Source organism: Cryptotermes secundus, unplaced genomic scaffold (genome assembly GCF_002891405.2).
Source record: "Cryptotermes secundus unplaced genomic scaffold, Csec_1.0 scaffold162, whole genome shotgun sequence".
Taxonomy (NCBI): domain Eukaryota; kingdom Metazoa; phylum Arthropoda; class Insecta; order Blattodea; family Kalotermitidae; genus Cryptotermes; species Cryptotermes secundus.
The window spans coordinates 1,508,161-1,533,993 of NW_019739943.1; the positions used below are offsets into that span (position 1 = coordinate 1,508,161).

The 25,833-nt window shown below is 38.2% G+C and overlaps 2 protein-coding genes across 8 annotated transcripts; one reads left to right on the plus strand and one right to left on the minus strand.

Annotated features, from left to right (window-relative positions):
* Nucleotides 1–2,665: 2,665 nt before the first annotated feature.
* LOC111872059 (histone chaperone asf1) lies at nucleotides 2,666–7,521 on the minus strand. 4 transcript variants are annotated; one of them, XM_023865569.2, is made up of 5 exons: nucleotides 7,497–7,521; nucleotides 7,142–7,261; nucleotides 6,234–6,349; nucleotides 4,603–4,779; nucleotides 2,666–3,556 (listed from the first exon to the last, which is right to left on the minus strand). In XM_023865569.2, the coding sequence occupies exons 2-5, from the start codon at nucleotides 7,248–7,250 to the stop codon at nucleotides 3,371–3,373; spliced, it is 588 nt and encodes a 195-aa protein (XP_023721337.1). In that variant the 5' UTR covers nucleotides 7,251–7,261; nucleotides 7,497–7,521; the 3' UTR covers nucleotides 2,666–3,370. The 4 variants fall into 4 exon arrangements, with proteins under 4 accessions (XP_023721337.1, XP_023721336.1, XP_023721339.1 ...); XM_023865568.2 differs by having other exon boundaries at nucleotides 7,431–7,503; XM_023865571.2 differs by lacking the exon at nucleotides 7,497–7,521 and adding an exon at nucleotides 7,350–7,479.
* Nucleotides 7,522–10,082: 2,561 nt separating this feature from the next.
* LOC111872075 (zinc finger protein 2 homolog) lies at nucleotides 10,083–22,908 on the plus strand. Of its 4 annotated transcripts, none has more exons than XM_023865611.2 (5): nucleotides 10,083–10,250; nucleotides 15,844–15,974; nucleotides 16,086–16,347; nucleotides 19,182–19,501; nucleotides 20,811–22,908. In XM_023865611.2, exons 3-5 carry the CDS (start codon nucleotides 16,120–16,122, stop codon nucleotides 22,504–22,506), a joined length of 2,244 nt encoding a protein of 747 aa, XP_023721379.1. In that variant the 5' UTR covers nucleotides 10,083–10,250; nucleotides 15,844–15,974; nucleotides 16,086–16,119; the 3' UTR covers nucleotides 22,507–22,908. The 4 variants fall into 4 exon arrangements, with proteins under 4 accessions (XP_023721379.1, XP_023721381.1, XP_023721380.1 ...); XM_023865612.2 differs by lacking the exon at nucleotides 10,083–10,250 and adding an exon at nucleotides 10,405–10,578; XM_023865613.2 differs by lacking the exon at nucleotides 15,844–15,974.
* Nucleotides 22,909–25,833: the final 2,925 nt, after the last annotated feature.

Sequence of the window (25,833 nt, forward strand, 5' to 3'; positions counted from 1 at the left end):
TGATAATTTTCTTTATGTTCACTTGCAGCTTAAAATGCAAAAAGAAATCTTCATGATTAATACTTTTACAAGAAAAAGGAGGGGTATGAAATGTACTTAGGCAGGTAGTAACTAACTACTGTATAATTTCATTTTTACATTCAAATGAAAAGAATTTTGAAATGTAGTCATTCATAGCTGTTTTACATAGTATGCTGGATAAAGAAAAATATTGGAGGGGTCCTGATGTGTTATGTTTCTCAGAATTGCCAAAGCTTTGTTAATTATTTGTAATTAAGCAAAGTTAAAAAAGCTATGTTTGGTACTTTAAAGCCCGTTATGTCTGTATATAATTCCACAGAGAAAGATAATACAAGTGAACATTTTGAGGACAGACTACTATTTTGATCAGATGTCACCCAAGGTATACCCTCTTTAAGATAGTAACAATGAGTTGAGATTTGTATCTTGCCTAGGTGAATGCTGAAGAAAGCAGTCTTCTGGGATGTGGCGCCATATCCCAGAAAACTGCTTTCTTCATAGTAACTGCCATGAAAACCTCAAATCTCACATGGGTGAGTGTTCTTTGTGCACTGTAGGTAATATTTATTATATTCCTGTCAACACAACACTGTTTCCAGCAGGTGGAGTTTACTGTCTAGGATATAGGGTTCAAGGTATGTGCCATCTCCAGATGTTTTTACTTACAATTATCCTGTCATGTACTTGTCCACTGAAGACGTTCCTGGCAGGCCAGAGGTTAATTTCCGACGACAATGCAAACGCCACTGTCCGGCGGTGGTTCCATGCTCAACTGGCTGAATTCTACAACAGCGGCACCTCAAAACTAGTGGTATGATGGGATAAATGCCTGAACCAGGGTGGTGACTATGTGGAAAAATAGTCAAAGGTACTTAGGACACTGCAAGTATTTTGATTTCCCTGTATGTGTATTATTGTGGCTGAAAGAAAATATGGGCAAAGACTTTACAATTTTCCTTCGTATCTATGTGATGTAAGGTAAAGAAACCACATAAATCACAATAAAAGGAACAGAAAAAGGATTGTGGCAAGACCAAACTTGAGGAGCCACAACAGGTCTTGGGGCCTACAGACGTACCAGAAGGGCTGATTTCCTGTAGGGGACATAGCAAAATTGAAAGGGCAATCTCAATGAGCAGCACCAAAGAGAAGCTTATGACACTACTGCTCAAAGTGTGATGTGGGGCTCTAGAAGTGTGTTTAGAAAATTACTACTTAAAATTAAATTACTGCGACTGAGCCTGTCAAATGAATTTAGTTAATATGATGAAAAGTTCACTCTGTTTACAATGTGTAAATTATTTTATCATTATTTGTGGACAGTTATTCTGCTGTAGTGGCCTAAGGTAAAGGTAAAGTTGTTCCTGTGCTTAATTAATTAAGCACTATGCCATGAAGTATGGGGGAGTGGATATATAGATCCAAATTTTCTTGACCTTGGCAATAATAGGTGAATGGTGAGCATCACACCCATCGCTTTACTCCCAGGGAAAGAGCTCCCAGTACTCATTGTATAGGAGGCTGGGTGGGCCGCAGAGCCAGTCTGGACGAGGTAAGGGAAGAGAAAATTCTTGAGCCTATCAGGACTTGAACTCCAACCACTTGGTTGTCCAGCCTGTAGCCAGTCGCTATACTGACGGTGCCATCCCGGCTCCCTGTAACACCATGTAGTCCTTTGAAAGTCAACCGACATTTCAGAAGAACATGGCATGTCCATCTTCAAGGCAGAATAAGCCAAGCAAGAAACCAGCAGGAAGCGAGCAGAGCTTTATGCTTGTTTCTTGCTTGGCTTATTCTTTGACCCTGAAGATGGAAGTGGCATGTTCCTCCAAAACTTCCGTTATCTTTCAGTGGATTGCATGACATTATATCCCAGATGATGGCTCTTCATAACCACCACTGTGAGAATCTCAAACCATGCAACTGTGGAAGTGGTCTATCTTTTGAAAAATTCCTCAGGAAAGTTCATATTTTTATATGAAAAACTAAGTTATTAATTTGTTTTGAATTCAAACCCTCTAGCCCAAGGGACTCAAGGATTTACATATCCTTGAATGGAAAGTACTAAAAACCATTACCAAAGACTTTATCAATTAAACTGTAGAATGTAATTCTGGTAAAATGTAGAAATATTGTTCACTTTAATTTTCACACAGTAAGATATACAGCTTCATTTTTGATTATAATACAAATATTCTGAATTCAGTTCATTCTGTTTTTATGTCTGATCTGATAAATGAAAATCAATGGGGAAGATCATAAATCTTTATAGAAAAACTTCATACTTTTTATATATATTTTGGTTTTACATTACACCTTCACAGAAGGCAGTTGTACACTACATTCTTATTATAACTTAAAGAAAAAAGAATTACAGTTTTAACAAAGCAGGCTTACCCAGCTGATATGCAAAATACCAAATCAATTATACTGTAATTTAACAATCTTAAGATTTCATACTTATAACTGTGAATCCAGAAAGCTGAGAATTTTGTCATTTTAAAACCTCAATTTGGAGACAATACTCAAACACTATTACGAGGTAAAACTCAAAAAACTAATGAACAGTTGTTCAGGATTACACAGTACCTAGTTTCATATGATAATGGAAGATGCTTCACACAGTTTCTGAGTTTGGTTTTTTAAGTACTGTTTAATGCAAATGAGCCACCAAAAAATACTGTAACAAAGGACAGCTAATGAACATTATTAAAGGACCTATTTTTATGAAGCATGATTTAAAATATAACCCTATTTCTTTACAGCATCGAAGAGATGGAGAACTTTGAACATTCCAAACTTACAAAAATACTTCTTTTAAACAAAATTATGTTCTCATCCTTTGCCATGTGGAAAGCTAGGTCATACCGTGTGCTTCACTTACATGTTCAATTGCTGCACTTTTGTTATTCTCTTCATGCTCCTGCACATTGATCCAATGGGAGCTTTAACTACTTTTCAGGCCCCAGTTATCATAATATTTTTAGTATCAGCATCAAGCATTGTCAGAAAACAGGTTAGTCTTTCTAAATTCATTAATACCAATATGTAAAGGGAAGTTTCAACTGGTAGATATTTTAGAAGTCCACAATACTCTTGACTAGTCTGCATGAGAACATATATGGAATACCTTGCAACTTCTTCAAACTGTATTTTCAACTTCATATATTTTATAACTGTATCCTGGTGACTGGGTGATTTGGATTAGTAACTACAATAGTTTGTACCTGGTAGTTCTAATCTTATAAAAAACTATAGCATTTTGTGAATTTTGGCCTATTTTAACATCATACAAGTCAGCAGAAAGAACAAACATGCGCACAATCAATACCAACTCTTGCTAACAGATTCACATCACCTCCATTGCACTCTGACTGCTACTTTCACTGAAGCCCACAGCACTATTTGAGTTAACTAATTCTTCTTCCAATGTATGTGCAGTGTTTTCTGTTGTTTGATGCAATGTGTCTGTATCATCCCAGTTAATTTTAAACCTGGTTACTCTGGGCTGTGAAGCCAAAATATTGCGAAAAACCTGTAACAAAACATCATTCAATTTAACAATCTCCAATACTCTGAAGGCTTCTCACATTGTAATTTTCCCATTCAGGATTGCTCTGGAGAAAGCCTTTCATAGCAACTTCACAAATTGATTGACATGTTACCATCACATGCTGAGTGTTATATCTTTGCTTTTTACGTTCTTTTACATCTCTACTAGTATTTTGCATACAGGAAGAGATAGCAGAAGTTTCATATTGTCCATCAATGTTGTTTTTGCAGTGTTTGTAGACGGTAACAATTATGTAACATAAAGGAATGTGAAAAGTTTTATTGTGTGAACAGAAAACCTGACTGGTGCAATGTTTCTGACTTTAATTCCCCCGACTATTTATTATAAAATATTTATATTTTCATTAACGATAAAAAATTTGACACATTTTCATAATATTGGTCTGAAAAGTTCATACACCAAAGGCAATACAGGTAGGACACATAGTAAATTATACTGTATAAACTTTTCTATGCCACATTTCATATCAGCACTACTTGCACCACAGCCGGTCACGGTAGCAGAGCAGTCTAAGGCATGTACTGTCTTCGCTCACTCGGAAGCCGGGACCGTGGGTTCGAATCACACTCAAGGCATGGATGTTTGATATGTGTATCTGTTTATTCTGTGTTTAGGTAGAGGCCTTGTGATGAGCTGATAACGCATCCAAGGAGTCCTAACATCTGTAAGAATGATCAAGAAACTGAGAAATCAGTCCTATATGCTCCAAAATAGGAGCGAGATGGAAAAAAAACTGCTTGCATAATCATGTTGCTTCAAGGAAATATGGTCATGACTCATATTAGGGTGTGTTTGTATTAGCCTGCAGACTGACAGTAAGAAATTAATGATACATAGCTCCCAAAACTTCTGAATGCTAAGTTTTCATCTTCGCTGCTTTAACCACACAAACTGAACAGCAATTTGATATTATTTGCTGCATTTCTAGGCTCAATGAGAAACACATCTTCCAAATACTCACAATTTGTCTCTGAGTTATTACTTTCATCTTGCAGTGCAATACTAACCTTATCAAACTGTGGTTGCGTTGGAGGATTTTCCTTAAGCTCGGGGTCTGTGTATTCATTGTTTATGAAGTATCCAACCCGCACAAACTCTTGCTGTCTGTAAGAGCATGTAAGCAGCACCACTGTCACACCAAGTGCATCAACAACAGGGATCTTCAGCACATCTGGAGGGTTTGCCTGCAAGCAGTGCTTACATTCAGCATGTATTTCCCTTTAGTAGGATAAACTATCCTCCATAAGCTTAACCGTTAAACCCTTTGATTATTCTACCCTACCCAGAGCTTGGGTACATTATTCAACGTGGCTCTGCCCCAAATAACTTAATCCATGACTTTGATATATACTGTCACATGTCAGTGACTTAGACATGGGGCTTGGATTCACAGGACTCTTATAATGCACAATTACAAACAGTTATAACACTATCGTGAACCTACAAATTTTACATCTCATTACAGCATATGCTAGGTCTCAGTCTGTTATGCACATTCTCACTGGATGGCAGCTGGCTTGCAACTAACTCTGGCTGGTGTCCTCATTATATAGCCTTGGCATGGACTGCATTGAAAACACATAAAGCCTTTCTGTATGCTGCAGTACACTGATCTGTAGTGTGTGTAGATCCATAAAATGGTTGTAGTTACATCCGATTACCAATTCTAACCTCACATATAGTCAATAACCCATGATAATATGTTCAATAGGTTGCTGCTGAACATTATAAAAAATTATATTACTACTTCAGTTGGTTGTAATAATTGCTTACAAGTATATGCATGTACCTGCGCTGACCATGAAAACAGATTGTTGTGATACTGAATGCAAATGTGGGTAATTATTAATACTTAAACTTGTAAAAGTATAAAATGATCTAGCACAGTCTCTAACAGAAATTAGTACCAGGAATCTTCCTTGGGGTAAAGGGTAGCCAGCGTGTAAGGCTGATCGCACCAACATATGTGAGCCGATTGTCTGGAAAATGCGGGAGCCTCAACGTCTCACAACCTTATGGCCTCCGTGGTCTGTTAGGGCAACCGCACACCAACTGCATCAAGACAAGCCTCAAGATATGAGACAAAAGACGCAGTATTGCTTCATTCATGATTCGTTAGCATGACAACTCAGACCGATGTGCAGTGGTTTTCATAATCTCATTTGTTTCAACTGTGCTCCTTTCTTTGCATCATGTCGCAGACATCGTGTCCTGACTGTTACATGTCTTGACATATGCTAGTGTCTGGCCTACCCTACAGGCGTATTTTATACTGTATTATCAAGTATCCAACTTTACCATCGCAATTGCAGTTCAGTAGTGTGTGAATATGGTAATCATGTGTTTGCCTGATGATGGCTTTATGTGCCAAAACATGTAGTCAAGCTAATTCTAGCCTTCACCTTTATATTGTTGTGTTGTGACAGACTTTAATAAGAAGAAAGCAGTCTTCTGGGATTTGGCGCTGTGTATATGTGGTNAATATATTGTCTTAAAATGTAAATGAGATTCTACTATGTCTTACTGTGTTACATATGGGCAGTGTGTCAGGAGACACAAAGGGTTAACACTGCATTAGCCCTAGGAGCCATGAGAATTCAACACAGAAGAAAACAGGTTAATACTATATTTATTATACCTGGAAGACAAACATATGCTTCCCTTCAGGAATTGGTCCAACATATATTGTGTCCAGGATCTGGTCATGTTCCTCACTTTCTGCAGAACCTACATAGATCATCTTCCACTCTAAGTCTAGAAGAAGAGCACATCCATTTTATGTTATTTAAATCATAAATATGAACATTCAACAATACTTTACTGTCATGAAAAAAACAGTCTGTACTGACATAAATTCAATAATACCCTACATAAGATATGTGCTAAGTTATATTACAAATTCTCCAATACCATAAACAGAACTGATATATGGTGACCAGATGCATTAGTGGAGTCTGAATAGCCTCTTTTAGGGCCAGTATCCTTAATAAAACCAAACTTGAGCAGTAGAGAAATGGTTTATATTAGATCAATTAAAGGGAGAGGCAAAGTTGTGAACATAACTTATTATACCACGAAATACTATCCTTTCTATGAAGATAGTCAGGTCATGCTGTGTCCTTCAGACTTAAATCTTGGAGATGACTCATTCATATTTCGGAAGGATCATGGCTATTGTGAGTTTTATAATGGTTTCTCTTAGGCCCTCAAATAAATGTTGAGTTAGCACCTAAAATTAAGCCGTGGCCGCTCCTAGTCATTATATTTTACTATTCAACACAATATGATTTGAGCAAGTAAATCATTAAATAAACGGTGCATTAAAAAAATGTCTGCCTTCCACTGATGATTGAGTAAGAAAAACTTGTGTTATTGTAGGTTATGTTAATAATTCCAAGGTAATTTTTGGTGCTGATGGTCTCTGAATACATCCTACTACTTTTGCATACTGGAAAAAATACTATAACTCAATAAAAATACTAATTTGTATAAACTGGATTAACTTAGAACATACACTGGGGATAAATATATAGTGCATCTAGGTACCTTCTTTCAGTTCCTCTATACATTCGAAAGTTAATTCAAACTGGAAAGGATTAAGAAAAGGTGACGGATTATCCAACACGACAACGTTACACAACTGAACTTTGGCCATTCTTCTTAATTCTGAAATAAACACAATGGTCATTAAAACCAACATAAAAATGATTAATACTCATTACATGTCTCTACTTTTAGTTACCAGATGAATTACAATTGCTGGGAATTAATCTGCTTCTAAATAATAACACCAAAAACCAATAGCAAATTAACTGCTTAACGCTAACTGACGTACTTCTACAACCTAAAAGTATGCACAGCCAAGACAAGCATATATAATCTTGGCGGCAAAACTACCCACCCGATCGCACCCGAGATCCCCGAGATCTTACTCATCAGAGTAGCCAACCAAATACCATGTGGAAACTAATATACCTATTGTGGACAGCATGGGAGGAAGTCATTCATTCTTTTATTAATCCTGTAGATCATGATACAATGATATATGACAAGTCTTTCTAAATTCCGCCCCAGCAGACGCAAATCCTTCCCCCCACAGTTAAATAAATCTTTTTATAACAGTTGTACTCATCTCATAATTTCAATTTTCTGAACAATGTGCCGACCCAGGAGGCAGGTGTTTGGTTCGACTGTGCTGTTCAATAGCCCTGACTGTGGGACCGGAATGATGAAAGTTACCTTGTCACACTATGGTCATTGCAGTTCGGTAAACTTACAAACGTACGTCTAAGCCGTCTAAGATTACTTACACAATTACAAAAGAAAGACTAATAATTTCTATTGTTAATATTTTGTATATTCTTCATTCTCTAGAATTTTGTGTTTCTCGTAATTCACCCCCCTTCTTCCCTTTCAAATAGTTTTATATTTCAGTTTGTTTATAGGACTAGGGTAAGGAAGTAGATCCGTCATAAGCGTCATAAGCAGTTAAATATTTATTTATTTATTTATACGTATTAAAGTTTTTTTTTGGGGGGGGGGGACCTGCTGGCTCCATTCTTGGGGAAGAAGACAGCACGTTCATCAGAAATGTTTACATTGTCATATTATAAGGGATCACGACAGAAAACTGTAAACCTTGCGGAATGTTAATAACCTATAAGAAATAAACACGGTTCTGCAGGAAGTAGGAAACCAACCAAAACGCACTGCATTTTTTTTCAAACAAAGCAATGTAGGCAGGACTATAAATATAAAATTTTAGTTAAGAATATGGAAATAGAAAATATGAATAGTATAAACTTTCTGGGTGTGGAAATAGACAGCACCTTGAGTTGGGATGTTTATATTGATAGAACCTGTAGTCGAATTAGTCGTAACTTGTTTTTATTAAATAGACTTGCTAAATTATTAGACCTAAAGGGCAGAAGAATGTTGTATTATGGCTTGATCTTCCCCTTTTTATCATATGGAATTGTAGTATGGGGAAACAGTGCTAAGGCACTTACTAAAAGAATTTTTATTCTTCAAAAAAGAGCCGTACGGTACACTGCTGGGCTAAAACCCTTAGAATCTTGTAGAGACAGTTTTGTACAACTAAAGATTTTAACATTATATTCAATGTACATATTTCAAACCATTTTATATGCAACTAATAAGTGTAACTGTACGGTAAATAAACAAGTACACACTCACAATACTAGAAACAAAAATGACTACCATAAATGGGTGCATAACTTAGAACTTTATAACAGCAAACCTTCTGTTGCTGGCTGTATCTTTTATAATAAATTACCCAATAGTATTAAACAGCTTGACAATAAAAACCAGTTTATAAGGGAACTTAAGAATTTGCTCATAAATAGATGCTACTACTCAATTGATGACTATATGAATGATAAATTCTGTAATGCTGGATAGTTATATATGTTGCATGTGATATTGCATTACATATTTTGTGAATTTGTTGGTTTATAATTTGTTGTAATTTTGTTGGTTTTACAACTCGTTTCATGAGATATGTCCTATTTTAATGTAGTCTGATCTGTGATATGGGTAAATATGAATTGATTAATGTATAGATAATTCTGAATTGTTGGAATTGTTGCGTGTTTGATGTGAATACTCATTGCATATTTGCGAGTTTATTGGTTTTGATCTTATTGTATCTTGCTGATTTTATAATTTATTTGAGTGAATGAATGTTTGGATAAATTTTGTTATGCTGCATATTGATATATGCTAGATATGATAGTCATTACATATTTTGTGATTTTATTTGTTATGAATTCTCGCACCTTGCTAATTTTATAATTTATTACTTGTGTCATGTTCTACACCTGTGTGGTCCGATCTATGGATAGTGAATGTTGAATGTATGAATGTATGGATGGACTGTGATATATTAGATTGTGATACATGCTAGATGTAAGTAGTCATTACATATCTTGAGTGTTTACTGGTTTAGAATCTACTGTATTTTGTTAATTTTATAATTTATATTATGTGACATGTCCTATATCAATGTAATCTGATCTACAGGATGAATAAACATGAATGAATGAATGAATGAATGAATGTGGAACAACATAACCATCTTTTTCTAACTTCCCATCACATTTCCTTTCTATACTGACTATTTTTGCCCTTTGTCAATCTGTGGACAATCATCGAGACCGACCGAGACTGATTCCAAAACTGATTATATCAAAACCGATCGAGACAATCTAGTTGCAAATGGAGGCTGAAAAGAAAGGTTATCAATGTAAGATTTGAGGCTTTCACGGCGGTGACTATGAAGAAAGCAGTCTTCTGGGATTTGGCACCGTGTATATGTGGTTATACACGGTGCCAAATCCCAGAAGACTGCTTTCTTCAAGGTTATCAATGTTACCGATCGCGTTTGCAATTGGCGGTTGACACGGAGTAAGGCATAGAGATGGCAGTAAAGTTGTTGGTGCCACTGAAAGCAATGTGTTATCTATGACCAAGGAGGTGGGAAAGAAATGTTGGTGATCGGGGAATGTATGAACGTTTCTTGTGTAATTAAATTGTTATTATTGCACTGATAGTTTTTATTACGCATAAAGGACGAGGTGTCGGCTATTGCTGCTAATTGTATATTTTACATATATGAATATAATATCCCAGTTGTGTAAGTATGATCATATGTATCCGTCATTCTTGCTGATTGACAGCTTAAGACTATTTGACGAAGAAATTAATTTTTCATGGAAAGTAACATTATAAGCACTTCTTGATCAGTATTTAGTATTGAATGTGTTCATATTCTATGTAATATGTTCATACGAATATAGTGCGTGAACTTCAATATAAGTACGACTACATCGGTCACGCAATTGACTTGCTATGTTTAGCTTGGATCAATAGACGTTGTGATGTAATGTGGATATTGGTGGAATTGAAAGTGTTCGTTAAAGATTGCATGTTGTATGGTTTGGGGGCGTGCCAAAAGATTCACGGTGGGTATAAATGACTGTAGGCAGAATGTTGTAGTTCAGCTGTGATTGTATATTGCTTACGGTAATAATGGTATGCCTAGCGAAAAACTTTATCGATCACATTTGCCCTTAGTACCTCACATTCGCTGTATATTATGTTTTATATTAAGAAAAATAAATAAAATATAACAATTGCTGTATGTACTTGTATGTGCTATTGTGAATACTAGCAGTGTCATCTATGTCATGAAAGGATTAATGTAAAATTTGAAGTATTTAATAGAAATGAGGTTAGGTTGGGTAAGACAGATACACGCCGTTCACATGTGGAGGCAAATATAATATAGAAACGCAGTGTAATCTTTTCAACTATGAAAAGTTTAATGGAATTGTGCCATTTACATTCATTTAGTATTAATGGAACATGTCATTGTTATGAAATGTAATGAGAGTTTTATTTCAAAATGTGACATTTATTTTGCATGAAGTAAAAAGTAAAGTAAAGCTATCCCTGTAACAGGCCATGAAGGCCCATAGGGTTGTGAGACGTTAAGGGTCCCACATTATCTAGACAATCGGCTCAAAGATGGCGATAAGGTTGTCAGCCTTACACGCCGGCCGCGCTTTACTCCCCAGGAAAATTATTTATTTAATTCCTGGTACTTGTTTCTGTTAGAGGCTGAGTGAACCTCAGGGCCATAGTGCGGTCAGAAGGATTAGGTCAACTGAAAAAATCCAATGACCTCATCGGTATTTGAACCCGCGACCTTCCGACTTGTAGCATAGAGCCGAATCTTATTCCTCGTAATGGAAATCCGTTATTTGGTATGCTGTTTTCAGAATAAATATTTTGTGATATTGATAATTGTAATTGAATGCAGTGGAATAACTTTAAAAACTGTGTTATTTGCATATAGCATTGTTAAATTTTTTGTTACTCTTCTGTTCATATCATTACCTCCATGGCATACCTTTGGATTGAAATGTAATATGGTGTTTAGAATTTCCATCTTATTCATTCTAGACTTAGCCTGAAAACACATAGGCACAAATGGTAGGATGATACAGGGTGGAGTCAGTAGATGGGTCCAGGTGGAAGTAAAACAGCTGTAATGGATGTAATAGGTTTTCTATGTGCATCACTAGGTAGCAGCACTGTCCAGCTTCATGTTGTAGGTAGCAGACGCACATGTACATGTTCAAAGGCTGGTTTCAGTAGTCAAAATGGTGACTGCTTGAGGAGCATCCTACCGAAGAGCAGAATTCTGGTATGCATTTATTGTGGACACAATGCAAACAATATTGATAAATGTTTTTTGTTTATGGTCAGAAGTGTTTGTTGCATAAAGTGGTTGAAAACTGGGTTAAAAAAATTCTGTGAGGGATGTTCGAAAGTCACAGGTGATGCCTGGCCAGGTCACCCTCTTGAGATTATGAGTGGATCAACTGTGCAGCAGGTGGAAGAGTTGATTCTAGCTGACAGGAGGATAATGATAGACAGTGTAACTACTGCACTAGGGTGTTTCCATGGTTTAGCATACAGCATCGTGCATGATTGTTGCAGTGGAAAGATCCCACTTCACCCTCTTGTTCAACCAGAAAGTTTAAGGTTATGCCATCAGCTGGGAAGGTTCTGCTTTCTGTGTTTTGTGTTTCTGAGGGAGTACTGTTAGCCAGTTTTCAGAAGTGTGGTGAAAATGTGAATTCTGCATTGTACTGTGAAGTTCTGTTGAAGCTTCAGGATTCAATAAACATCCAGGCCAAGTACCAAGAGGGGTGCTGCTTCATCATGACAGTGCCAGACCCCATACAACACAAGCAACCCAGGAGAGAATTAAAAAACTATGGTGGGAACCTCTTGAACATCTGCTTTACGGCCCGACTTGGCCTCTAGTGACTTCTGTCTGTTTGGTCTGCTAAAAAGACATCTTGGAGGCAAATGTTTCAGTGATGACGAAGAAGTTGAAATGGAGATTAGGAAGTGCAGACAGTCAAAATACTTCTGTACTGTGGATTTCAATACATTGATAAAGCGATGGGACAAGAGATATGTTGTGAAATAAATGTTTTTGCCGTGCTTGAATATCACATATTTTACATTTTATATCCATTTGTGACATATTTACTGACTCTCCATCATATTAAAATGGATATTTAAGGATTAGGGTGCAAGGGTGTAAACAAGATTTGCCTGGCACAGGATAAGGGCCAGTGGCTTGCTTTTATGAAGCCAAATATGAACTTTTACATTCCATAAGAGATGTGGAGTTCCATGGCTAGTGAATTGTTGTTAGCTGCTGACTGAGTATTTTGTAAACACTGAATAATAAATACAATAGGGAGCTCCATGAACAACATAGACAGAGATTGCTGATAACGTATTTTACATGGTTTTGCTTTGTCTTAATGTATGTGTGAATGATATGCAATAAGAAATGTGCCTTGATTGGTCATTTGGCAGGGTAGAAGCTCATTATAAATGTAGATTGTATATGGGGTACCATAGTTTTAGAGGAGCCTGCTCCCTCCATCTTCCAACTAGAATGTGGAATATTCTGTCCTGCAGATTCCACTGGAACATTTGTGCCCATCTACTAAACTACATCATATCACATACCAGAATATGATCTAGCCACTGCTGAGAGAACCTCAGAATTCGTAAATATTAGAGTATTGTAACATTAATGTTTGTTATATATGTATAGCCAAGTCATATGAATGAAATATTGATGAAAAGGTGGGTTCCCTGTACTTGTGTGGTATAAAAATAAAGCTATCCCTGTAACAGGTCACAGAGGTGAATAGGGTTATGAGACGTCTAGGCTCCCACATTTTCTAGACATCTGCCTCACATATGGTGGTGAGGTTGTGAGCCTTATGCGCTGGGCGCACTCTACTCCCAGGAAGATTCCTGGTACACATTCCTGTTGGAGGCTGAGTTGACTTGAGGGCCGTAGTGCGGCTGGAAGGATAAGGTCCATGATTTATTCTGACCATCTTACAGTGCATACATTTAAATGTAAATGTATGCACTGTAAGACGATCAGAATAGATCATGGACATAAATCAGTGCAACAGGATGCTAAAATATAACAGGATAAGGTCAATTGAAAAATCCACTGACCTTATCAGGATTCGAACCCACGACCTTTTGACTTGTAGCACAGTGGCTCAACGAGCTACACTACTGCGTTCCCCTAGTTGTGTAGTATGTATGTCACTTATTTATTTAACTGTGAGGGAGTTTGGAAAGTAATGATATTGGCACCACTGTTTATTTGTGGTGGCCTTGATTGAGATGATGGATGCACTGTGTTGCTTCATCAAGTATGTTTGACTACTGGTTCAAAGATTGCCTTCTGTTTTATGTGTGTGTGTGCTCATGTGCATGCTCACATAGGCACATGCAGTTTCTTGTATGAAATCTGCTTTTCAGTTGTGAAACAGTGATATAAGGCAGAGATGTGTGATACAGTTTTGTGTGAAGCTTGGGAAAAGCAGTGAAGAGACGTTAAATATGTTACAGTGTGTGTGGAACAGATTAATTGAACCCAGCTACAGTGATTTTGATGGGGTAAGCATGCTAAAGTTGGAAGCAAAAGGGTGATTGATGGTGTTCTAAGTGGGAGATGAAGCACTGTTATCACAGATCTGTGTATAGCTAAAGCTGAACAACTGCTGAAGGACAGGAGATTATCATTAAGGGAATTGTTTGGCAATTTAAACATGTAATTGTAGAGGGTTCATCTTAGTACAGTGGAATTAGGCGTAATTCAATTGTGTGGAAGGTGGGTTCTTTGTGACCTTGGTGAAGAGCAGAATAGAAGTTGTGTGGAAGTCTCCCAACAAAATATTACTTTTATTGAACAGAACTCTGACTTTTTGTCATCATTAATGGACTGTGGTGTGTCATGCATAAGACATTTTGACTTGGAATTGAAACAGTGGTCATATGTATGGAAACACAGAAATTCTCTATCATGAAAGAAATTTTGCACAGTATCACTGTCAATATCATGGTGAGGGGGTTTGAGTATGCCAGGGACCCTGAGAACTATACCAGTGGTAGAGTAGCTACTGGCAGGGCCTCCCTTGCTGGACAGGTTAAAGGGTAGGCATCAGACAAAGAGAGACACCAAAAACCAGAAACTAATGCTGGAAGCAGTGTCATCGGCGGCAACTTGAAGCACAGAGTAAATGATGCTAGAGATGGTTCAAGTTCGTATAGCAACAGGCGTGACCAGAGTGGTTTGAATGGCTGTTGTACTGCAATGTGGAAAGCAAATGGAAAAACTACCACATTATCACTTCCTGGATAGTCTCTTTCCAAAAACAGAGATACCATGTATGGGAGATGTTTTCTTTGGAGACAAAACAAACCAGAGGGGCAGATAGAAATGACCAGAAGACAAAGAAGACGTAAGAAGATGCTGGATGACTTTGGGGACAGAAGAGGATATTTTTATTTGAAGGAGAAAGCTCGAGATCGCATTAAGTGGAGGAACTGTTTTGGAAGAGACTGTGGCCCTGTCTGTTGTCTGACAGATTAGTGATGATGATCACTGTCAAGACAGGTATGCTGATATTGTTTTTTTTTTACTCAAAAGTCATTATTCTTCAATACTGCCTACATTGGAAGCAACCTGTGAATGGTGTTTCCTCTGCAAATGCATTTAAAACTCATTTAAGGAACACTGGTAGGAAAAAGAAGATGGAGTTCTAGATGGAATGGTGGTCTCTGCTTCAAGACAGTGTGTGGCCAGATATTGCTCTTGTGACAATGAAGATGCTTGCAGACATTGGTGAATCACCTGCAGAACACCCTCCCTGTACTGTAGACCTTGCCCCATGTGATTTTTGGCGTTTGCAGTGCTTAAGCATGAGCTGCAAGGACAAATTAAGCACTAATAAAATGAAAGTAAAGGTATCCCTGTAACAGGCCGTGGAGGCCCATTGGGTTGTGAGATGTTGAGGTTCCCACATTTTCAAGACAGTCGGCTCATACGTGGTGGCAAGGTTATCAGCCCTACGTGCCGGCCACCCTTTACCCCCAAGAATATTCCAAGAATATTCCTGGTACTCATTTCTGTTAGAGGCTGAGTCGACCCTAGGGCCATAGTGCAGCTACAAGGATCGGGTAAATTGAAAAAATCCAATGACCTCATTGGGATTCAATCTTGCGACCTTCCAGCTTGTAGCATAGTGCCTCAACCAACTATACTACCGCGTGCCCCAATGAAGCACTAATACTGATGTGAAAGAAACCACTTTCATTGTTCTATGCAGGATGTCTGGAAATGGCCTACTGCATGTGGTTAAGAAGTGGGTGGGGAGCTGCAAAAATGTATAGCACAGGAAGGGTGTTACTTCCAGAAGGAAAGTGCCCAGACCTCAGGAATCCTCAGATAATGAGTAATGTGAGTAGTCTCATTACATTTTGAACGCCCCTTGTAAATCACATGTTAATAGCTAACATGTGTTGATGCATAATTTGTATTTAATACTTATGAACATCTGTACTTCTGCAGGGTGGGATCAGAGACAATGCAATGATGCAAGAACATGGAATCTTGCAATGGCACACTGACATCAGAAAGTGGTGCTGCTACCACCATCACAGCCACCACCACAACCACCGCCACCATCTCAGTGAGCAGTGGAGGTGCCCATGTGGGGGAAGATGAAGACTCCAACTTTGATCGTCTGACTCAGATATTGCCAGAATGTTTTGTCAGTGTCAAGCTTGAAAATAACGAGGACACCTGTGCCACAGAGACATCTGCTAACACAGTAAGTATTGTACTGTAATTTGCAGTTTAAGTAGATTAGATTCCATCAGTCTGTGTTCCTCCCTTAATGTCGGACACCAAGTTTCACACCCATACAGGACAAGAGGCAAAATTATAGTTCTATATAGTCTAATTTTTATGTTTTTAGATGACAGACAGAAGACAATAGGCTGTGGACCGTGTTGTAGCTTCCAGTCCAGATCCTTTTGTCTTCTCGTCTGCTGTCTAAAAACAAAAATTAGAATATACAAAACTATAGTTTTGCCTGTGGTTCTGTATGGGTGTGAAACTTGGTCTCTGACATTAAGGGAGGAACATAGACTGGGGGTGTTTGAGAACAGGGTGTTGAGGAGAATATTTGGACCAAAGAGAGACGAAGTGACAGGAGGTTGGAGAATACTGCATAATGAGAAGCTTCGTAACTTGTACTCCTCACTGAGTATAATTACAGTGATCAAGTCAAGGAGGCTGAGGTGGGCAGGGCATGTAGCACGAATGGGAGAGAAAACGAATGCATATAGGATATTGGAGGGAAAGCCAGAAGAAAAGAGACCACTGGGAAGACCAAGGCATAGGTGGGTGGACAATATTATAATGGATCTCAGAGAGATAGGATGGGATGGTGTGGATTGGATTGATCTAGTTCAGGGTAGGGATGCTGGAGGGCTCTTGTGAAGATGGTAATAAACCTTCGGGTTCCATAAAATGCGGGGAAATCCTTGAGTAGCTGCACAATTGGCAGCTTCTCAAGAAGGATTCAGCTCCATGAGTGAGTGAGTGAGAGTTGATTAGATTGGATTAAGGGAGTGTGCCGTACCAATCCTTAGGGTGAGGGCACACCAAGGAAACTGGCAACTGCAATGCAATCTCAATTTCCGAGAATTGTTATCAGCATGAATGGAATACATGTTACTTAATGGAGCAGTGCAAATTGAGGAAACGGCAATGCAACTCACAGAAAGACTGAGAAACTCAACTTTGAAGCAATGGAGCATGCCAGTCTTGCGTTGCTGCATGGTTTCCTAGTGTCAGCCGTTCTACAACTCGCTTCAGTGATTCATTTGTTTCTTAAGATAGCACGAAATGTTGACGAAGCTGCTAATTTTGTTTTTGTGCAGTTAATTGAGCAAAAGCCTTATATATCTGAAAAATGCCACCCAGACTGTGCTAGGCAGGACAAAATAGATTTGGCTTGGGAAAAAATTTCTAATGAGATGAAGGAGTCTGGATCCTGGTTAATTTCTTTCGAAACATTATTATCACTTCAGTTTAAATTGTCACAGAAGAACACATGCATGCAATGTTTTCTTTCCCTAACACTGTGTTTCAGCATCTTGTTGCATCAATATATGATTTAGTTCACATATATTTCCATCTTAAATGCAGCTTATTATACAGTCACCCTTCTTCCACATTACAGAATTCATCTGCATACAGCCATCATCAGGTGTCTTCTGTCTTACTAAAATAGTTGCACTATATGTCAGAATTTTGCATCACATATGAACGCGATATTTCCTGATTAAAATACCGTATTTACGCATGTATAGGCCGCATGCGTGTATAGGCCGCAGCACAATTTTCAGACAGAAATTATAGAAAAAATAATTTTGTTGGAATATTATTTCAGGAGTAGAACACCCTGTATTACTAATTATGAATATAATTTTTTTTAAATGAAGTGTGATTTCGAATATAAGCCGCACCCCAGTTTTCCTCTTGAATTTTTGGCAAAAAATGTGCAGCCTATACATGCGTAAATACGGTATGTAAATTGACCTTAATTAAAATAAATTAATTAACTTCCAAATATTTTCCTTATGGTTGTCCTCCTGTCTTCTCACGCCATCTCAGCCAGTCTCAGCTACCACCGTAGTTTGACAGAACCGATATTATTATTATCTTTCATTGCAGAAGGTATGTTCATGCATTTAAAAAATACCATCATTCATTATGTCAGACGAACATACTCACTGAAGCTGATGTGAGCACCACTCGGACATAAATTTCCTCAGTGTGTGCTTACTAATCTGGAAACCAGTTGTCTGCTTGACATTGACGACATTTCTCGGAAATTGCGGTTGCATTGCAGTTACCAGTTTCCTTGGTGTGCTCTTGTCCTTACACTGTGGCTGTGTTTGATCTTCTGTTTCTCTCTCCTGTTATTTAGTTGTTGAATGAAATGCAGTACTTTAACTCTGAGAGAGGAAGCATTTAATTACCATGTCAGAAATATGCTGCGGGAGAATTTATTATGTGGGCATTTAAATTTCATGTTTATTGTGTTTGGTTATACTTAGCAAGGGATAACATCTCTAATAATTGATGGATTTCAATGAAACTTGGGCTTGTTATTCGCCTTTCATCTGACTCTTCAGAAGCATTGATAGTGTTTTTTTTTCACTGCTATTACACAGCATTTGCAGCTGACATAGCAACAAAACAAAAAACTCTGTGGTTTCAGTCTGCAAGCAAACTATACTGACTGAGTGACCGCTGCTTGTGAGAGAAGTTAGTGCCAACTTTAGTGGATAGAGGGTGTTGCGTGGTCAGTGCAACGAATCCCCACAGCCATTAATTTCGGTTTTCTATACTAGAGCCGCTGTTTCTTTGAAATAGCTCCTGTGTTATCCTCACAAGGCTGCGTGGATCCCGCTCCAGACCCACTATATCTCAGAAAATCTGGTAGCGCCAGGAATCGAATTTGGACCTCTGTATCAGTAGTCAGGAACTCAGACCATTAGATCACAGAGGCGGTCGCTGACATAGCAATGTAATTTTAAATAAAACAGTGTGAACATAAGCAAAAATATGTGGTTATTTTGTATTGTTTAGGTTTCACTTACACAAGACACTATACCACAAGAAACTCCATCAGGGTGTTCTGAAGTTTCAAGTGAGCCAGCACCATCAAGGTTAGCAGTGAACATGCAGAACTCTCAGCACACATCCGCAACTGGAAGTCGCATTGCTCCCTGTTTTCACCACAGGGGGATGACTGGGTGCTCTGCGATACCAGAATTACCTCCCTGGCTTCAGCATTGTTACACCGCAGGACAGATATCAAGTGGTGAGAGTGTTCAACAAGGATCTCAGCACTTCCACCAATCTGCAACATATCTGGGTCATGAAGGCCCCATCATTCAAGGAGACAGGTATAACATGCTTGTGTTGTTTGGTCTAACAGAAATGAGTACCAGGAATTGTTCTTGGGCGGGAGGGGGGTTAAAGGGTGGCTGGCACATAGGCTTACAGCCTCACCGCCATCTGGGAGCCAGTTATTTGGAAAATATGGAAACCTCGACATCTCACAACTCTATGGTCCTGCACAGCCCGTTACAAGGACAGCTTTAGCTTCTTTTTTTTTATCTTTACATTTATGGGCTTGGCTCATGCCATATTACATGTCAGGTTCTCTTTTCTGATTATTCCTTGATTTTCTTCGTCACTTCTATGTTCAAAACTGAAGGCTTAGTACTGCTAACACAAGCATGCTTTTGGATCTTGTTATGAACCAGTGAATGGATTAATGAACTTTCTTCTTGTTAAGAGTATCGACTGTAATTAAAATTAACTGTTTAACATCATGTATGTACAATGAGTAAGCCTTTTATCTGAGGACAGAGACGGGGTCCAGTCTCTCAAATGTTGCTTTAATTAAAATTAAAATGAAAGATAATGTCTGGAGATAGGGACTAGCTCTGTTAATTGAGCCCAACTGAGTAGGCTTTTTACCTAATGATGGGGACTGAATCTGCAACGTTTTGTTGCTCTAAATAAAAATAGGACAATAAATAATGTCCAGAAAGTCAATTATTATATTTTGATCAGAAAACAAGGAGGGAAGGAGACTGTTTGGAAGACCTAGGTTTAGATCTAAAGATAATTTTGAATGGATCTTGATCAACCAGGATGGCGGACTGGATTTATCTGGCACACAATAGAGATAATTAATGAATCTTTTAATTCTATGAAAGGTGGAAATTTTGTTGACTACATGAGTGACAATTAGCTTCTCAAGAACTTTGCTGTATGGATTTATTGAGTTAGACTCAAAAGTGATATGTATATTATATGGTTATGCACAGTGATAACTGTGTTTCTCCCATTTGGATCCCCATTATCAGCAATGAAGTCACCAATTCACATACTGTATGACGTGATATATGTTTTTATTAATTTCTATTAGGTTCTAAAAAAAATAAAAAAAAAAGGTTCAGTGATTGAGGCTAGCTCTTTCTAAGGGACCCAACAGAATAGGTGTTTTCCCTCACCTGAGGACGGAAACAGATCCAGTTTCTGAAATGTCGTTTTTTTCTTAGTTATCTTAAAACCAGGATGATGGATAAAGTCCCAAAACCCAATATCTATATGTGTTATACACCATCGTCAGAATCCTATAGTAACTACATAACTGTGTTATGTTATGAATAGCATGAAGCTGATGCAGTGTTCTTATTACAGATCTTTGAAACCTGGAGGGGGTGTTTGTCGTCTAGATGGTACTCCTGCTGGGATTGGTGGCCTTTCAAATGGTGATGTGTGTGATTCTAACACTTTCCTCAATTATGTTTTGAACCAGCAGAGGTCAAGTGGAATTTTCTTATTTGACCCCATCCGTTCCCTTCATCCTAATGACTCAAACACAGAAACAACATCAACAGCATCTGCACATGAAAGTAGTACAAATACAGATTCTAGTAGGCATCAGAATCTCAGCCAGAAACATGCCATCGATTCCTCAGTCAAACATAATTCCCCACCATCTGTTATTCCTCCAGTTGAGGGTAATCCTGCACGTCGTGATGCTGCTACCAATACTGTCTCAAAATACTTACAAACAATACCTTTGCTGCCCATCCATGCTGATGCGAAGACCAATACTGGTGACCACTCAGACGATAGGGATATACTTGTAACTCGGACGCAGTCCAAAGCATGCCACTTACATCATTGTACTAAATGTATTATGTCAAAAATTACTTACATGTGTCATGAAGAGAAATCATTGCAAGCACAGGATGAAAGCACAGGCCAGAACTTAACTGCTAGCTTTACTGTAGGTGCTGCATGTCACAAAGTTATGAACATGAGGAATTGCTCTACTGCTGGCTGTACTAATCATGTTCCAGACGCTAAAGCTGAAAATGGGAAGTTACACACCAACTTCGTCATTGTCAGTACAGATGGAAATGGTGACTTAAACCCTCATCAGGAGCAGCAGTGCAGCCATGGACCTTGTTCTTGTTCAGTGGAAAATACTAATGTTGTAGGTCATACTATAAAAACTGAAGGTTTGTCAGCTCATAGCTTTACAGACGCCGACAATATTGGCAAATTTGGCAACATGCAATTAGGCCGTGAAATTGTTTCAGATTGCAAGTGTATGAATGATTGTGGTAATATGTGCATTAAGGACAATCGTAGATTGCATTATGTTGATATTGATAGGCCATTTACTTGTGAGATATGCTTCAAGAACTATCCTACAAGCACTGCATTAATGAACCATATGAGGTACCATCGTGGACAGCGGCCGTATCAGTGTGAAGTGTGTAACAAGGCTTTTGCAACAAATTCTCATCTCGTTACTCACCGCAGAGTTCATACGGGTGAACGGCCTTTTCAGTGCAGGCTGTGCAGACGCAGCTTTGCAGACCGCTCGGCATATGTCAAGCATGAACGTACTCATGGTCCTAATGGAACGATAATCAAGAGATACAAATGTGATGAGTGTGGTAATTCATTTGTAGATTCTTGTGGATTGAAAAAACATGTTCGGATTCATACTGGAGAGAGACCATATTGTTGTTCTGTATGTCAGAAAACTTTTTCAACAAGTTCAACCTTTGTTGCCCACAAGAGGATTCATAGTGGAGAAAGACCATACAAGTGTGAAAACTGTGACAAAATGTTCATCACCAAGTCTCATCTCTTGACTCACCGACGAACACACACGGGTGAAAAACCGTTCAGCTGCCAGGTGTGTAACAGAGCATTTGCAGATGGATCAAGTTTCCGCCGTCATGAGCGTCTCCATACAGGTGAGAATAGACATACTTGTGATATCTGTGGTAAGGGCTTCCCATTTGATACGTCATTGGCGAGGCATAAACAGAGTCACATACCTGGCACACCTACATATGTGTACATGGTGTGAATTATTTAAATTTGTGTGTTAGGGTGCATCGCTTAGTAGAAAACATGATTAGCGACTGATACAGTTTGTTCTGTAGGCAAGATGTTGACGTTCCTCTGTGTTAAGAACTGAATAGCAAACGATTTCTTCTAAAGGTTGTAATCTCGGAGAAGTACTAATGTGTTTATGTTGTTTAACAGCGAAGTAGAATGTATCAATATCTGAAGATGTGTGTATGATTAATAATTATCATGCATTTTTCTTACTTTCATATTATAATTTACTTCAGAGTAAGTTAGAATGTGTGAATACACAACTGACACCAGTCGCATTGAATTTGTGGCTTACACACGTGTGCAGAGAAAATGTATGCCATATCTGTATTATAAATTGGTTTTATTAAACAATTAATGTTGAAGGTTATGTCCATGTTTATCATCTTCCTGTTCAACAGAAGTTTGAAGAAATTGTGTATACCTGTTGTGTTACTTTGTTAGTATGAGTCACATTGTCATTATTTTTGTTTATGACACAATGTTTATGATCCTGTGCCCCATTTTGTAAGATAGGCTTTTATGAATTAATTTAAATTTGGAAAAATTTGTAGAATTTGCCTTATAATAATCCTGCTTGTAGGAATTGTTGTGTAGATGTGGTAGTGTATGTGTAAGAGAAATGAGCTTGTCATAATCCCGTAACAAAAATCCTCAGTAAGGAAGAGATATTATTTTATATACTTTAACCGTTTTCGTAGAATGAATACATATATATATAACTTCACAAGTCATTTACTCGGCCACATATGTTGACCTTTAGAAGGTCATCTCCTGGCAATATAATATATTTGTTTATGTTTTCAACCAGATTCTTTTTTACACTTACCATATATGTATGTGGGGGCATGCTGTAGTGTTGTTGGTTGAGGCACTAGGCTACAAGCCAGATGGTTGCGGGATCGAATCCCAATGAGGTCATTGGATTTTTTCAATATACCTAATCCTTCCAGCTGCAGTGTGGCCCTGGGGTTGACTCAGCCTCTAACAGAAATGAGTACCAGGAATATTCTTGGAATGTTCTTGGTGGTAAAGGGCTGCTGGCACGTAACGCTGAGAACCTTACCGCCATCTATGAGCCATTTGTCAAGAAAATGTGGGAACCTCGACATCTAACATCCCTATGGGCCTCCACGGCCGGTTACAGGGATACCTTTACTTTTTTACTTTACATATATGTATGTGTGCACACCCGCGCGCATGCACACACACACACACACACACATATTCGCCTGTATGCTTATTATGCTTACTAATTGAATTAAAAATGTTTTAAAATGCATATAATATTTACAAGTATATCTGTTTACATAAGGTATCAGGTTTGTATTCTTATTCATACTGTCACATTTCAGAGTGACTATAGATGGGGTTAGGATTAGTGAATAGATTTACTGACCACTTACAGGTCATAACTACAACAACTGTAACACTGTTGCTTATGTCCACATTACAGATCACTCCATGCTAAGTCTTCTCAGTCTCGTTTAACTAGTCTTTACTTGATAACATCTCTCAACAGTGGCTATTCCTCTGCAATGTTTTCACTAGATGTTTCCTGGTAACGAATCTTAGCAATGGAGATTCTTCAGCTTCTGTAGCCAGCTGATTAGCACTCCACAGCTGAACCCTCAACTCAACTCTAATGCCAGTTGTCTTCAAGATTCTTCTCGGCATGAAACAAACAGCAAACACAGCCTATGAAATGTGCTGTTGAGATAGGGTCAGATGTCATGATATGCACACAAAGAAAGTTTCATGAAGATTGGTACAGGTATTGAAGCAATGTTAAGGTTTTGCCTCAGCAATTTGAAAAGCTGTAATGTTTGTGTTACTGATGGGAGGGATTTGTGATGTATGCTGTTGAGATGGACTCAGGTGGCATGATATATATACAAAGTTCCATGATGATCAATTCAGGCATTTAAGTAACATTATTGTTATTATAACAACAATTTGAGAGGTTGTAAAGTTGGTATTACTAATCAAAGGGAATTTTGAAGTGCCCCATTGAGATGGCCACATTTGGCATCGTATGTATACCAATTTTCATGAAGGTGGAACAGGCATTCAAGCAATGTAAGGTTGTCTCAGAAATTTGAGAGGCTTCAATGTTGGTATTACTGATGGGAGAGATTTGTGAATGAAGCAGTTCAGATGGGCTCAGGTACCAAGATATACATTAAAAATTAATTAAACTGATAATTGACATCCCTGTGCTTAATTAATTAAGCATTATGCTATGAAGGAATATGGGGAAGTGGATGTATAGATTCACATTTTCTTCACCTTAGCACTAGTTGGAAGTGTGGTCAGCTTCATACTCCTGCCACAGTACCCCTGGTACCCATTGGATAGGAGGCTGGGTGGACCCCAGAGCCAGTCTGGATGACGAGAAGAGAAAATTCTTGACCTTACCGGGACTTTAACTTCAACCTCTTGGTCATCCAGCCTACAGCCAGTCACTATACAGACTATGCTATCCTGGCTCCTACACCAACATATACATATGAAGTTCATAAAGATTGGTTCAGGCATTAAAAAATTGTGGGGGGGGGGGACACACAAACACAGACAACAAGGTGATACAAGGTGATCTCATAAGCTTGCTTTTATTTTTTAAAAATAAGGAAAGTAGGATAATAATATCTTAGCAATGTGCCAAAGGACTTTGAGAATAATATAAATGGGAAGTTAGGAAATATTGTTAACTCTGTGTGTTTAGCATTTAACATTAAGGTATCCATAAATAGGTCTTTCTGACACTGGGCATCTGTGATTTACTTAAATGCAATGAGAAAAGGGTTAAATTGGTTGTAACATAAACTGCTCTTTTTAAGGCAGCTTGAAAACAGCTGATAAACTGTAATATTAAAAATGTAAGTTTCTTACATCTGATGGATAAACGATGAACCCTTTTTTAAGCAACCTCTGCTTTATTTTGTATGCATACTCTGCAGTGGGGCAGGGGCTGGGGGTTACTGTGCTACAAACTGGAAGGTAGTGAGTTAGATTCCTGATGAGGTCATAGGATTTTTCATTTGACCTAATCCTTCCAGCCACAGGAGCCATAGGACCTGAGGTTGACCCAGCCTCTAACAGAAATGAGTACCAGGGATCTTCCTGGGTGTAAAGGATGGCTGGCACATAAGGCTGACAGCCTCACCACCATGTGTGAGCCGATTGTTTAGAAAATGTGGGATTCTTGACATATCAAAACACAATGGGGCTTCACGGCCTGTTAACAGGGATAGCTTTACTTTTTTATTTATTTATTTTATTACCTAATCTGCAA

Excerpts from the sequence above, each read along its gene's own strand:
- LOC111872059 (XM_023865569.2), bottom strand. The coding sequence starts at position 7,250 with ATGGCCAAAGTTCAGTTGTGTAACGTTGTCGTGTTGGATAATCCGTCA. Across the intron at positions 4,780-6,233 it reads AGCATATGTTTGTCTTCCAG|GCAAACCCTCCAGATGTGCT; the intron begins GTATAATAAATA and ends CACTGCTTGCAG. Across the intron at positions 3,557-4,602 it reads CGCAACCACAGTTTGATAAG|GTTTTTCGCAATATTTTGGC; the intron begins GTTAGTATTGCA and ends GTTTTGTTACAG.
- LOC111872075 (XM_023865611.2), top strand. The coding sequence starts at position 16,120 with ATGGAATCTTGCAATGGCACACTGACATCAGAAAGTGGTGCTGCTACC. Across the intron at positions 16,348-19,181 it reads CAGAGACATCTGCTAACACA|GTTTCACTTACACAAGACAC; the intron begins GTAAGTATTGTA and ends TGTATTGTTTAG. Across the intron at positions 19,502-20,810 it reads CCCATCATTCAAGGAGACAG|ATCTTTGAAACCTGGAGGGG; the intron begins GTATAACATGCT and ends TTCTTATTACAG.